The 15,301-nt window shown below is 39.3% G+C and overlaps 1 protein-coding gene across 2 annotated transcripts in view; it reads right to left on the bottom strand.

Annotated features, from left to right (window-relative positions):
- CFAP58 (cilia and flagella associated protein 58) overlaps positions 1-13,687 on the bottom strand; it is a 57,318-nt gene extending 43,631 nt beyond the window's left edge. For both annotated transcript variants that reach the window (XM_015633854.2, XM_033515786.1), the window contains exons 1-6: positions 13,554-13,687; positions 11,974-12,255; positions 6,886-7,022; positions 5,014-5,170; positions 2,800-2,994; positions 519-656 (exon numbers count right to left, since the gene is read on the bottom strand). In XM_015633854.2, coding sequence (XP_015489340.1) covers positions 519-656; positions 2,800-2,994; positions 5,014-5,170; positions 6,886-7,022; positions 11,974-12,255; positions 13,554-13,562 — 918 coding nt within the window. In that variant the 5' untranslated portion in view covers positions 13,563-13,687. The remainder of the gene's footprint in view (positions 1-518; positions 657-2,799; positions 2,995-5,013; positions 5,171-6,885; positions 7,023-11,973; positions 12,256-13,553) is intronic.
- Positions 13,688-15,301: the final 1,614 nt, after the last annotated feature.

The following is a 15,301-nucleotide window of genomic DNA, read 5'->3' as shown; positions in this document are numbered from 1 at the left end:
TACTTACATTTAACTTTCTCAACTGACACTGGGGGGAAAGAAATTTTGTGCTGAAAGCAATTCCCTTCAGTGCAAGCTATCCAGGACACCATTGTTATAATTTATTAATATTTTTCAGTGGATTTTGGCAAAATTCAAATTACGTTAGTCATTGTAAGAAAGTCATTGCTCTTATTTGAAGATCCCAGGATTGAAAAGAGACCCCATGTTTGTGACCATGTATCCTTTTTGAGTAGAGTGTATTGAGCATTTTGGTTCATGTGTTTTATGAAACAACTTCTCCAGGAAAACAGGTGCTACGTTGTAAGATGAGAGGGATGGAGATTACCATGACCATGGTACTGCCATAGAAAGAACAGCATCCAGCATCAGCCAGACCTATTCCTAAAAACTACTCACGTTTCCTCCACAACTACCAGTGGGGAACCATCAGGACAAGGACTGAAGTCATCCCTGTTCCAAGCAGTAAGATGTCATTGGAATGACACAGCTGGTAGGATGCACCTTCCGGAACTTACTTTCAGTTGTGCCGTCTTCTGACCGATGTCCTTCATCACATCATCAATCATTGCATTCTGCTGCCCACTCTCTTCTGTGAGCTTTTGATATTTCATCTTCAATTGCTCAAGTTCCTTACCAGCTTTTTCATTCAAGATCTGTTAGATTAAAGAACAATCCTATTAATTCTTCTAAATCTCATTACAATACCTACGTACACCTGAAGACAGAACCTTCCTGCTACCCAGAAGATAAAAGCTGCTGCAGATTGTTGTCTGCTTAAAAACCAGTCTTCACTGTTAATGAAATTACTAAATATGATACATGGTCATAATGACATGGAGAAATTATAATTTCTAATGAGTAACACATCCAGTGTCATTTTCCTTTTCTGGAAGCTTAGCAGGTCTTTATTGCAGGTGGTAGATAGATATTTTAAATCTCGTTAGGCATTTGGCAACCATCAGATAATACAGTTTGCTACATACAATTACTGAAAACGAGATTCAAATCATCAATCGGCAGAGGGCAGGGGAGCTCTGTTTTATGAGAAAGCATCCTACATTAATGTGCTGATAACATTTCTCTGGGTACAGGGTTTGCTGAGACCAGGACAAAGCATTTTGCTCTTTAATTTGTCTACAGTTAAATATCTGGAATAGTGGTTTTGTGGTTTCTGTACAGAACACATATTTCAATACTGGAGCTACCAGATCTATCTTCTGCTTGATGGAAATTTCCTCACAGATATTACAGATATAAATGAGGAATGAACAACCATCATATTTTTCACTCCTGATGAAGTCAATATATATTGCTTCCTTAAAAAATATGAAAGGAAGAGAAGTAGAATCTAGTGCAAAAACAAGGAATACTCTTTTTTATATTGCAAATGTCAGGATAACACTGTTTCAGGCAATCTTTTATTGAGTCTTGGACAGGGGTGGGATAAAGCTTATAGCAGCTGTATCAAACCATTTTCAATGTCATGCAAGAAAGAGTATTTCATTAGAAACTTCTAATAAAATAAGAATAAGAATAAAAGAATATCAGGCATTACAAACAACTACAATTCAATTGAGACAATAACCTGATGAATAGCAATAGTTGTGTCACCTTCTTTTGAAGATCTCTACTCTGACCCTTGCAGAGTTGGACAGCCTGTGTTTTGGACAGACTTCTAACAAAAGAGCCTTCAGATTCAGGACCTTCACAGACACTCTCAAGCCAGCACAGGCAAGAAAGGCAATGCAAGAGTCTGGTTAATTAGCCCACACAGCTCTTTATGTGAACTCTTGGTTTCCAGGACAGTTTGGATAATTGCATGCCCCTAAAATCTACACTTTGAAAGACTGAAAGAGACTATAAAAAGGAGGAAGAATGGAACAGAACCAAGAATTCTACAAACAATGTGATTGTTATGGCAGATGATGGAGCTGCCCTCAAAAGCTATATCAAATCAGTGATATTCAGAGAAATAATCAAGTCTTCTCTCTATCCTTTTATACTGAGTATTTTATTATGACTATGTGTTGACTAAAAATTGGTGCAGACCTCTACCTTCTCAAGTCAGGGACCAGAAGGGAAGAAAAAGCCATTAAAGTCATAAATTTACAAGACACACAGAACTCACAAGGAAGTTTCCCTTGAGGTAGGACTGGTTTACAGTGATGAGATCTCCCCTGCCATTTACTGAAATTGCTTCTCTGAGAGTTTCTCAAAGTCAGGGGAAATGGACTGAAAACCTGAAAATTCACACACTTGCAGAACACTGTGTTAGGACACGTCCAGATAGTTTTTAGAAACAGAATGAGGACAATCAATCAAAAAGGTTTATGAAGACAGTTCCTTGCCCTTTCACAGGCTCGAAAAGCAGATAAAAATTATTGTGAAAAAGAAGAAAGAAGGGGATAGAGGCAAAATTATTTTACCAATGCCACTAGACACAATTAGTAGCAAAACTGGCAATTCAGTCAGAAGTCCAACCTGGCAGTCTCCTGCTCCTATAGATCATCCATGCTCTTCACGGACTGTCTCATTTGCTGTGATTTTTCAAGATGAACAATATCATTGCGATCCACTACCGATTTCTGTGAGAAATCTATCTGAAATCTGTCAGCAAGCTTTACATACTTATTTATTAGTAAATTAATATTTATATAAAAATAAGTGTTTATTAAAATGTAATAACTTTGAATATTCTCCCTCCCTCTCCTTTCAGGAAAATCCATTTTCTTCTTTTCTTAATTACACTTTTTACTCTAATCTTAGACCTGATGAATACAGTGCCAAGTACCCTACCTTCTGCTCTCTAAGATTATTTTCTATTTCCATTTGTTTCTCTTTGTTGTTCTCTATTTCTTGCTGTAACTTCTGGACCTCAGCTTCCTTGTTATCCATTTCATCTAGAAGATTTTTCAGCTCAGTCTCCATTTTTTCCTTCTTTCGTGTCTCTCGTAATTCCTCACTTTGACGCAGCTGGATGTCTTGCTGAAGCTATAATAATAGAGAAGAAAACAGTTTTAAATTCTGCTGCCTCTTACTCAGGAAAACAATTCCTCTCACCTCTCTGACTATGCTTGATTTCAAAAACAAGAGCTTCTATATTACTGAAACCACCACTATATGCCAGTTCTTCTCAGAAGTAATTACATTTTCTAATGGTTGAACAAAAAATTCTGCATGAGGACGCTATTTATTGATGACAAAAATTTGTTAAACACCAGTCAGTTCACCCAGACAGAAGGGTCTGATACAGCTCAAACATAAAAGCATTCGTCTGGAGATGCAGTGGCATAAACATCTTTACTGTTATAAGTTACTTACGAAGTGGTACTTTCTGAAGGCAGCATTAAAATTAATTGGAGCTTGATGTTGTATTGCAAGGATTTTTCTTTTTATTATTCTCTCTGACTAGCAGAAACATTTATTACACTGATATTAAAGGAAAGAGAGATGTCAGACCAGTGTTCATTTTCACAACTGGTCTCAATCTTTCTACTCTCAAAGTTTCTACGTGGGAACTCTGAAATAGGAAGTTTTTCTCATATTTAATAGACTGTCTCTCCCTCCACAGAAAATTTGATGGAGCAGAATCAGCAGAGAGGAGACACAGGGGGCTGATCCATATGGAAATACTTAGTTCAGCCAGGGACCAGCAATTGAAAGATGTTCTTTGCTTAAAGATTCCTCCCCCTCTGAACCCAGAGATGAACAGTTGCCAGAAGTGACAGGGTCTTCAATAGAATCTTCAAAGAGCCATTGTCATTTAAGCAGTCTGAAGTGGAGAATAATTTCATACTGGGAGAATGGGAGGTGATTACAAATGCTGTAACAATTCTTTAAATTTAAGGGTTGATGAAGTGTGCATCAGAAGATGAAGGCTGCCAAGATTCAACAAGTTTTGACTCTTTTCTCTCATGCCCACAATGCTGTCAGAAAAACAAAGATTTTATATTCTCTTCTAGTACATTCCCAGTCATCTGCTTTAGAAATAGAAACAATTTCTGTGCATGAAACCTAGACTGATCATTACTTTCCTATTTGTGATTTATAAAAAATTGAAAGCCAAATGCTCCTTCTACCTCTTCTCTGTTCTTTACTTAAGTCTTATTTTCTACTCTTCCTTTCTCCTGGTGTCTCGCTCCAGCCCCTATTTATATTCTGCTTTAATTCTTTCATTTCTCATTATTATGCTTATATATTTGATATATCAGAGTTCTGTATCCCATCTTCCATCTTTTTCTACTTTCCATTCAGTGGCTATTCCACTGATCCTCAGCCTTCTCTATCTCTGGTTGCTCTATACATTTCAAGAAAGCCGTACATACTGATCACAAAAAACAACTGTCTACTCAGATGGTCAGAAAAACAGAAAGCCCAACTCAATGTAAGGCTGAGATGGAGTATGACTGCTCTCTACAGACAATTGCATGGTGAAAAAATTAAGCTGAAAAACAGTAATCCAGAATCAGTGTAAAGAAGAAAGTAGGAGGTCCCTAACCATGAAAAAAAAAAGTAAAGATCTGTAAAAGCTTTCCATAAAGGAGAAAAAATAACTTCAATACTTTTTAGGTCAGATTTTGATACATTCTTAAAAATTATAGTATCTCATAATATGGCAACCACTGCCAACAGCAAGGGACCAAGAATCTTCATTCCAGGTCTATGTTAAAAGTGTCTCTTTAGAGGCATAAGGATTTACAATACAGAAAACATCCCATTTCTTCAGCATTAAAGATGATTACAATTCACAAAAAGCAACCTTGGCCTCATGGGGGTATTGGGAAGCTATGGAAACAACTGGTACATGACAATAAGCTTTGCGAAGTACATAGCCTAGAATTACAGAAAAATATAAAAGTCTTTCACAGCAGAGTCCATTCAGAGCACTCCTGAAAATGTTTAAGAGGTGAAAGGACAGGTAGTAGCATACTAGTCACTGGAGATCAACTGCAAGCGTGGAGAAATGCTCAGGACAAAGCCTAAAATCACCATCTGGTGATCAGTACAGACCTGCAAAACGGATTGCTCTGCCTCATTTTTTGCCTTTTCTGTTTCCTGCTGCTGCTCTGTGATTTCAGTGAGACCTTGACGTAACTTCACAACTTCTGACAACAGTTGGTCTCGCTCCTCTGTTACCTCTTCTTGCAATCTTAGCAAATCCTCAACACTGGAAGCAAGGAAATAATAGTCAAGCAGTGTCACAGGCCATTTCTGCTCTTCCTCCTATGCCAGAGAAAGACTTTTGTGAGAAAGAGGAGTTTATTTTTTTTTTCCATTTTAAACTCCTCTGTATTAAGACTGATGGTCAACTGAATTACATGCTTTATCTACTGTGATCAGAGTCACCATCAACCAAGTCAAAACTCTTTCCTGTTTTATCACATCTTCATGGGTCTGAATAAACCTTCTGGTTCCCAGAAAGGTAATAGGGAAAAAAATTCCCTCTTCTATGCCCACTTCAAAATTAGTCGGGGACCAAAAGTGTTACACTGTTGTAACCAATCTCTCTGTGCCTCACCTGACCGGACACCTAACTAGGTTATGTCTTACAGTCATCACATAATGTAAAAATAAAAACTCTTTGACACATTTACAATATAAAAAGAAGTCCAAGCTGTGGGTGCAAGCTCAGTCTTAAAAAGCAGCCTAACTGTTCTAATAGATTATAGGGTTTTCAAAGCTGAAATCTGTAAAGGAGTTACTTAGTCTCATGCCCTTGTCACTGAACAGCGTATTTAAGGATGGAATCAGAGTGCAATACAGAAGGAATTTCAAGATTTGTAAGCTGGCAGGTGTCAGCAGCCTGGGCAGAGCTGGAAACAGGAGTGAGGTACTGGCAAAGTAACAGCTCCTGGATCTTGCAGGAAAATGTAAAAAGCAGCCAGAGAGAGAAAACTTCTACAGAGAGTTATACTGGGAGAGGTTGGATGAACAAGCTTTTAGACCCAAGGAAAACTGTTAAACAGGTCCAGAACATTTCAGGGACAAAAGGTAAAAGATTTCTGACGGACCCAGGTTGTTTATGTGCTGGCACATTCCTTGGAGGGAGAAGTGTCTGAGCACACTGAAGAACTGTTTTTGCAGCCTGGATACACAGTGCAGAGACAAGCATGTCCCATATATATCCTGTATGAATATTATAAATAAATACCTTAAACTCTGTAAAAATTTCGAGCCATAATCTGGAAGGCCAACCACCAGCAATTTCCGTAGAAAGGGCACAGGCCATAGGGTCAATACACCTAATCTTATCTTTGAGTTTAACTCAATGTTACAGCATAAGCAGTCTCTTACAACCTGATACTACAAACAGTAGATTCTGGAGAGCTTCTGAACAGCTCCAGATGATGATTATTATGTGCACAATGCAGTAGCTTAGAGGCTCCATCTCAGTCTAAGTCCCTCTATGCGTGTTTGGCTAAAAAAAACAAAACAATCTTGAAAGTGTATAAATATAAAAAACAAACAAGAACACAAACAGTGTTAAAGCCTTTTAACAAAGCTAGGAACAGAAGAGAAATCAAGTGTCCTACCTTCTTGATTTATCTACTTGACCTTGCTGCTGTGAAATGTAAAAATGTTGACAGGATCCTATTTTCAAAGTATGCTGAAGAGTTTGTCAGATAAAGCAATATGACACATATTGAGAAAGTGCATAGTATTCATTTTATTTGATCTCTCAGTTTAATCCAACAGTGAATGAACTCAGAGCATGAATCTGTACTTGCTCACTGCATAAACACACAGACAAATAAATGTGTATTCATGAGAAAACTAGAAGGCAGAAAAGATCTCTGTTTTCCACCATGTCTACATGGCTAAACAAGGTATAGAATGATAGAAAATCAGATCAGGCTTTCCCTCTCCCTGAGGAAAACTTACTTGTTCTCCTGTCCAGCTCTTTCTTTCATTAAAGTATTTAGGCGTGAAATTTCCTTTTTCAGTGAATTAATTGTTTCCTTAGTTTTCTGTTCCCTTTCATGGGCTTTATCCACCATTTTCCAGGCCTTTTCAAGCTCCTAGGAATGAAATGGAAAATACTTACATAAATTAAATTGTGTTTAAAAATAACCACAAATCGGAAATTAATTGCCTTGCATTTTCCTTAGTTGAGAAAATAGATTTTTGTGCCTTTTCATGATTAGGTTCACAACAGTCCCCTTACTTGGTGTCTTCTGTTTCGGTTGAGAGCATAGTAAACATTTAGAGCCATGCAGACTAGGTCAGTTTATACCAGAAAAGCTCTAATACATTTTCTTTGACACACAGATCCCAACATTCTCAAATTTCACTCTGTGAGGCTTTGATTGTGTGTTTACTACCAATATCAGTAAAAGCTTACTGACAATTTAGTGCCCACAAAGGTATCACCTACTTAAATAGTTCATGTCTGTAAAATTCCTATTAGCTGTTAGGACAATGAACAACATCCAACTTGATTTGGATGAGAAAAAGATATTACTCAACTTCTCTGCCTTTTTATCCATTTTCATCTGAAAGGACTTAGTGTAATTTGATTTTAACTACTTATTTAGACAAGGCACAATTCCTATGCCAAATTTTAGCACATGGAGTTACTTAAATGACATATTTGTGCACCTCTCACAAGTCTAGGGTTTAATACCCACAAACAGGATAGGGGAGGAGGATTCACTTAATTTTTTAACTTCTTCTGCATCTCTCTCCTTTGAATCAGATTCTTATGAATAAAAAAAAAAAAAAAAAAAAAAAAAAAAAAAGCTTATTCCTTGCCAGGTTCAAATGAAGCTTCTACAATTTCTGGAATACTGTGCTTTAAAAAAACATAAATTCAGCAAGTGACTGGACTGGAAGGAAAGTTCCTGAAGTCTCAGTAAATAATGAAGATACTACTTTTACATTAGAAGTCTCTGAGCTTCAAATCACAGCACGATGCCCTTTTCTCAGCTGGTTCCTAGCACAGTTCTGGATTTCACAGACTTGTACAGATTTAGACCCCAAGTGTGGCTGTGCAGTTCTACATTAGCTCTAGGGTCTCCCCAAGGAAAGACAAATAGAAGCACCATTATATTAGGCCATAATATCCCTTTCAACACTTACTTCCATCATCTGAAATTGGGGCAGGAAAAAAATACTTTTGAAACCATCTCCACAATGAAGAAAATAAAATAATTTAATTTACATCAAATTGTTTACAGAAATTTTTATTGTAATTGACATTGCTGTTTCTAAAAAAAATCAACCCTACTTAAATTATGACACCTTTGTTATAGTATATTGTTAATATACTTAGGGAACCCTCAAAAATCAAATATATGTAATATTTAGCTGTTTACTGCCTAAATTAAAAATTCAAACAATAGAACTAGCAGAAGTAACAGGCTACCAGATTTTGCTGAAAGAACACGAAGTATAACATCTGTAGCCTCCACCAACTGCAGAGGGAATACATTTCCATTTTATTTATTCAACTAGCTCAGCATATCCGAATTTGAGAAACCATCTGTAACATAAAGATCAGGAATTTTTGCTCTTCATTTTTTTCCACACATACTAATAGGGTGTTAAACAATGGGCTTTCCTTGCTCAGAAATGCTAAAAATTACAGTCAAACTCACTACCTATGAACAGTATTTTAATTACTTAATAAATTACTTAGTTCAAAATTTAGCTGGAAAACTGTGCTTTTTCACTTATGTATCATGCATTTTAAAACAGTTTTATGTATAAAATCATTTTTTATGTCATACATTTTGAGTTCTAATTTCTGTTTAATGCAGCAATGATCATACATAAATCATTAAGTATTATCTAGTAAATTATAAGTTTTTCATTCGTTAATATCTTACACAAAATTCTCAATTCTGAAATTTAAATAAATGCATATTGGGCTGAAATAATGGCACGAAGACACAGTGTGTCATGTCGACTAGCAGAAAAGCATAAAACATAACTGTAAATAAACGTGTTTCAGATTTGTCAATCAGTAAGAGACAACCACCATTTCTCTAGAAAAATGCAAATGGAAAATAAGATTAAACCTGATTACTTAAATCAGAGCTTCATGCTGGCTGATTAGACTGTGATTAAAAATGGTGAATTAAATCATTGTGATTGGAGTTTTGGTGAATAGAACTGGGGAATAGAAGCAATACAGCCTCTGAAAAGTTTTAGTGGCTCCAGAGAGTATTTTGTTCTTATTAGTATTTGCAAAAGTGATCTCTTGAAGTCAATGAGGCCATTCAGATAAGCACTGATATCAGGTCACCCTAAGCTGTGCTTTTAGAACTTTATCTTTGGAATGTAAAGACTTGTATTGAATTTGTATTGATAATACCAATTTTTATCAATAAAGTAAGAAGACAAGGGTGATGGCCACACTAATAAGCAAAATCTAAATAAGAATTTTCTACAGACTTCAACATCAGCAAAACTGAGCTTCCTTGCAGTTGCATCTTGGTTGTCTTCTAGTGTAAGAGCAGATTGATAGATCCATTATTTTCAGAGGTAAAAAAGAGTAAAATTCTGACAATGGAAGTTTTCACAGAAGAAATCTTCCTACTGTTATTCAGTGTGAAAGAATGCAGTGTGTCAGCAACATAGGGTAATTGCAGTACAAGATAGGTAGGTAATGCATGGCAGTCTGTTGCATAATTAAAAGAAGTACATTGGATATTTGCCATTGGCATCATTCAAATTCTTTGGAGAAGTACTGAACTCTGGAACTTGTGAAGCAAAACTTAGGAAGTGTGACTGCTTTACTTTACTTTCTTTAAATACCCCAAAAGATCACATCAGTTTCATTGCTCAGAAACTGAGAATTAATGAAATGCTTTCTTATTATATTGGATTGATACGCCTGGAAATTGAAAATCTGGTAATTTCAAGCAGGGCAGTAAAAGCTCCTATAAATTCCTCTCCTAGCATTCTTCCAGTGCAGACTCGTGGATCAGTGTCCCTAGCCATGAGAAATAGAATTGTATTCTCTTCATGATTAGCTTGGCCCTTTGCTCCTTTGATGTGACTGTAAACTGCAGATTGTTATGTCCAGTTTATTAAAACTACAAAACAGATACTTTAACTGCCACCTGACAGTTAACAGCTACTGATTATCACTGACCCACATCCCACCAGCCACTGATCTGTGTGCTTAACCCCTGCCCCAAACAAACCCTACTGATTACAAACAGACTTCACATGGAGAAAATTTTTTCTTATGCAACCTTTATTTCTTACCCTACTGACCCATCAAGTCACCAAGATTTAGGGCCTTAATATACCATTTTTACAGGAACAGCCCCATCAGGATTCTTTTATTAAAATAATTAATAATTAAAATGTGGTACAGATTGTTTAATTTAGCACTGAAGAATATCATCTTGGCTACTTTAGCACTTGAACTTCCTTCAACACTTACCTTGGATACACTGGAAACATGTTTTTTGAATGTTAACAAAATCATAGTGAGATACTACAGCTCTCATAGAATTTTCTTTCAGAAAGAATATCATGGAATATAAAGGGTTTACCAAGCAAAGCCTCTCATGAGACATGAACATTTTAAACAATATCCAAATAACTCCTGAACCTTTAAGAGAAGGACTAATATTCATAACCAAACTGAAAAATGTCAGCTGGTGTGCTTGGCTCACAGCACGCCACTAGAAATGAAACGCCCCATGTTGTGCATTGCACATCACTTCTAGCAGGATCATACTGTCAAGCAGCTTTTCCCCTAGAAAATCACTTAATGGGTTCAGTTGTAGGAGGTATGGTTCAGTCATACCCTGCTTGAGCTTCAAATTAGCTGGTGAAATTGGAAAGGCTCTTATTTCCTCATCATTTCCACTCCTCAGTTTTATGATGTTACCAAGACAGAGTCTCCTCAGTTTGGGAACATCTTGAAGGATCACCTCTCCTACTGTTCACACGCATGGTATTGCCATGTAATAGCAAAAAGGAAATTATAAGGATCATAGTGGTCCCTGACGTTCATCTACCAGGTTTTGATCAGCAGCAGTGAAAATCAACAAGATTTTCCACGCTTTTCCTCCTCCTTGAAGAGGCTTTGGGCAGTACCATGGATTTGCAAGCTGCAGCCATATGATGACAGTGCTGCTGCTCATATTTATTCTGAATGTATTTTCTTCATAATTCTAAGGACAAGAAACTTCACTTCAAAGAATTTCTATTTCTGTAGTGCTCAAAAGTCACTCTGGATTGCTACACGGACTTTATTTTACTGGAACAAAACACTTTAATGTAAGGCATGGAGGTTTCCCAAATAAGTGCTAAGTTAAAGCCTATCTAGGTATCACAAAGCAAAGTTTTTAAATCATCAGAATAAAGTTCCACTACAGTCTTATGATCACTCGGCAGCTTTAGGTTTCTGACAGTGAAAATTCACTGTAAGCCTAAAAACATCAACTGTTTCTAGTGAGCCAAGCACTTTGATTCGACAAAGTTTAAATCCATAATAACAAACAACACATCAAGAGTAAACTGGTGAAATCACACTGAAATGCTATATAGGATTCCTCTTCAAAAGCACTGTGAAACATTTATTTATATAAGTTGTTACTTCCCTGGCCTAAAATCTGTACTTCAACAAAAAGTAGACCTTCTTTATGTTCTGGCAATAGTTAACATCCAAGCAGCCCTTCAAAAGTATTAATGAATCAAAAACTATACTTTAAGCTGGAAATGTGCCATTTTACAGAGGGAAAGCTTAAACAAAAGCTATAGTGAGTACTTGAAAGCTGACGGAGTTGGTTTAGTGCAAATAAACACAGAATTTGACTGAAACCTGTAAATATACCAGGCTGAGCAAACAAAGCAAAGCAGAGGTGAAATAACTGGAGATGCCAGCTCTATGCATAGTCCTCCAGCTAGATGTCTACATAAAATCAAGTGTTCTTGCAGGTGCTTTTCTTATTACTACGTTTTTCATTAATAATTTCAGATCATAATTCATTCTATTCAAGACTTTACCGACTTCAATGATGATATAGTTTCCCCATCATCATGAGTGAGTTTGGTGAGCACAGCTACTTTAGATGATTTCTCCACAAGCTCAGCACTCAGCTTCCTGCATTTCTCCATGAGATGTCTTTCGTTTTCACGAGACTTCTTCATAATAGCAAAGAGCTTCTCATATTCAACACGGAATTTTTCCAGAGCTTCATCTCTGCTCAGCATACTGATGAATTCTTGAGAGTCTTTTTCCAGTGCTTCAAAGGCACTTTCATCGAGATATGGTTTGTCAGACTTTTCCTGAGTGAAATAGTCAAGAAACAGGAAGAATTCAACATCTCACTTATGACCCCAGAACACAAAAAAGTAATATACTGAGTATATTTCTTAGTATAACTAAGAAATCATGACAAAATTTTTCTGTAATAACAGTTCTTTTTCTTGCATGTTGTAGGCTATTTTTCAAACACATCTCCCCCAGTTTTACTGAAATAACTGGTGCTTTACCAGCCAAAGGTCTTGTAATTCAGTCCCACAACTGCTTAAAGTCTATAAAATACCATCATTGTGATAGTGTTAGAATAATGCATCAACTACTGAGGAAACACAATATTTTAGCCCTAATTCTGCCCAGCTCTCTACCCTCTAAAGTCAGATTAGTTTATGATTTCTATCCAGATAGTGCAAGAGACCTGCAGCACGTCTCAAAGCTGCCATAATGCCAAAACAATCCAGTCCTTCCTCTGTGGGAAATGCTACTGTTAAACTTTACACAGAAGACATTTTTCATATAACTCAGTTCTGATGCCAAATCCCTGCAAATGCATCTCTGAGGTGGTCTCACTAGGATAGGGAAACAGATCTCCTATCAGCAGGAAAACCTCAAGGGCTGCAGCCCACACTCCAGCATCAAAGAACAATCAGCTGTGAGCTGAAATTTAGCACATCCCTCCTTCAAACCTGCTCTGGGACTCATAGCTTTCTTCTCATTTCATCCCCCTTTCCAAACCACAGAATCACAAAATGGGTTGGAAGGGGCCTTAAAGATCATCTCATTCCAACTCCCTGCCATGGACCTTCCACTACACCATATTGCTCAGAGCTCCATCCAACCTGGCCTTGAACACTTCCAGGAATGGGACAGCTGCAACTTCTCTGGACAACCTGTGCCAGTCCCTCACCACCCTCACAATAAAGAATTTTCTCCTCATATCTAATCTAACCCTACTCTCAGCTTGTATCTGCCTCCCTCTGTCCTGTCCCTACTATATGCTCTTGTGAAATTCCCTCTCCAGCTCTCTTATAGGCACCCTTCAGGTACTTCAGTCTTGATCGTGTTTGTGATTGTCAATGGAGTTAAAAGACGAGCAGTAATGAGGGGAGAGGCAGGGTTGAAATCACACCCACGATCTTATATGTAGCAGCTGCTCCTAAAATTTAAGTTATTTTTGCCTGGGAGCTCTGCTCACACAGGAGACACATAAACATGGTATATGGCTATATATGATACACAGGTGATGTTGTTGGCCTTGTCCTGAGGTGCAGCCTTCGTCCTGCCCAGGGTCAGGAAGGGAAGGGAGGGACAGGTTACAGATTACCTCAGCCATGCTGCCGTCGGGTGGAGGTGGCGGGCTCGGTGCAGAGGGTCAGGGTCAGGGTCGGTGCTGGTGCCGGTGCCGGGGCGGAGGCGGCCCGGGCCCGCGGCGGTGCCGAGGCCGCAGCTCGCAGCCAGCGCCGCGCCGGTATCGCAGCAACAGCGGCGGCTGCGGGCGGGGCCGCGCTGGGCCTGAGGCCTCTCTCAGCCCGGCGCCGCTCTCAGCCCGGCGCCGCTCTCAGCCCGGGGCCGCTCTCAGCCCGGGGCCGCTCTCAGCCCGGGGCCGCTCTCAGCCCGGGGCCGCTCTCAGCCCGGGGCCGCTCTCAGCCCGGGGCCCAGCGGCGGCCGCGCACATGCACGGTCATCCCGCTGCCGAAGGGTGACTTGTCCTCCAAAAAACTGTGTGTCCGTCTTGCTGCTGAAGTTCGGCAGTCAGGGATTTTAACCAAGGACACCGAGGCACGTTTCCCCTCTGACCCAAAGGTCTCGGAGCAGAGCAGCTCAGCGCGGCCGGCAGGGTGGGCCGGCTCAATCACAGAATAGTTAGGGTTGGACGGGCCTCTGGAGATCATCCAGCCCAAACGCCCTGTCAAGGCAGGGTCACCTGGAGCAGGTGACACAGGAATGTCTCCCGGTGGGTTTTGAATGTTTCCACAGAGGGAGACATCAGGACCTCTCTGGGCAGCCTGTTCCAGTGCTTTGCCACACTCTATGGAAAGAATTTCATCCTCATGTTGAAGTGGAACATCTTGTGGTTTAGTTTATAGCCATTACTCCTCATCCTGTCACTGGGCATCACTGGAAAGAGCCGGGCACCATCCTCTTGGCACCTGCCTTTGAGATACTTATAGGCATTGATGAGACCCCTCTCAGTCTTCTCTGTTCTCTCAGACTGAACAGGCCCAGTTCCTGCAGTCTCACATCATACATGAGATGCTCCAGACCCATCATCATGTTCATGGTCTCCATTGGACCCTTCCAGTAGCTCCTTGTCTTTCTTGTACTGAGTCCACTCAAGGCAGGATCCTGTGGAAGGAACTAAACAGGTATTTGTGCAGTTTGGGGGCACAAATCGTAGAACCACAGAATACATTGCATAGGAAGGGACCTTAAAGATCATCTCATTCCAACCCCATTGCCATGGGCAGGGTCACCTTCCACTATCCTAGGTTGCTCAGACCTCCATGCAGCCTGGGCCAAAACAATTCCAGGGATAGGGCATCCACAACTTCTCTGGACAACCTGTGCCAGTGCCTCATCACCCTCACAGTAATGAATTTTTTCCTAACATCTGACCTAAACCTACCCTGCTTCAGTTTAAGACCATTTCCCCTTGTCCTGTCACTACATGCCAAATGGCATTCAGAGCCTGATTTTTGCCATATCATCATACCAAACTATTCACAGTAGTCTGTCTGTGCATGTGGATGGTTTGGTACAATCCATGGTGCAGGAAAAGGGGAGGCAGGACAGCGGCTCCGCTTCAGAGCTGTGCTGAAGCACAGCTGCTGCTGTTCACTCCCAGCAAACCCCTGAAATGGTGGGGTTTATCTCTCTGAGCACACAAATTGTTCCATCTGATAGCTTTTTAGGGCAGGGAATGTGCTGTACCATGTATACACTCCCTAGCAGCATGGATGTTGGTTAGGACTTTAAAGTACCACTTGAAACAAATAATGATGATGGAAAACTTTTTCTCTTGCTGGTTTAATGAAGCCTGAATTGTAGCACTTCATTTTACTGATTATATGG

The sequence above is a fragment of the Parus major genome, chromosome 6, assembly GCF_001522545.3.
Source record: "Parus major isolate Abel chromosome 6, Parus_major1.1, whole genome shotgun sequence".
Classification (NCBI taxonomy): domain Eukaryota; kingdom Metazoa; phylum Chordata; class Aves; order Passeriformes; family Paridae; genus Parus; species Parus major.
This window is presented reverse-complemented; position numbering and strand designations above follow the sequence as displayed.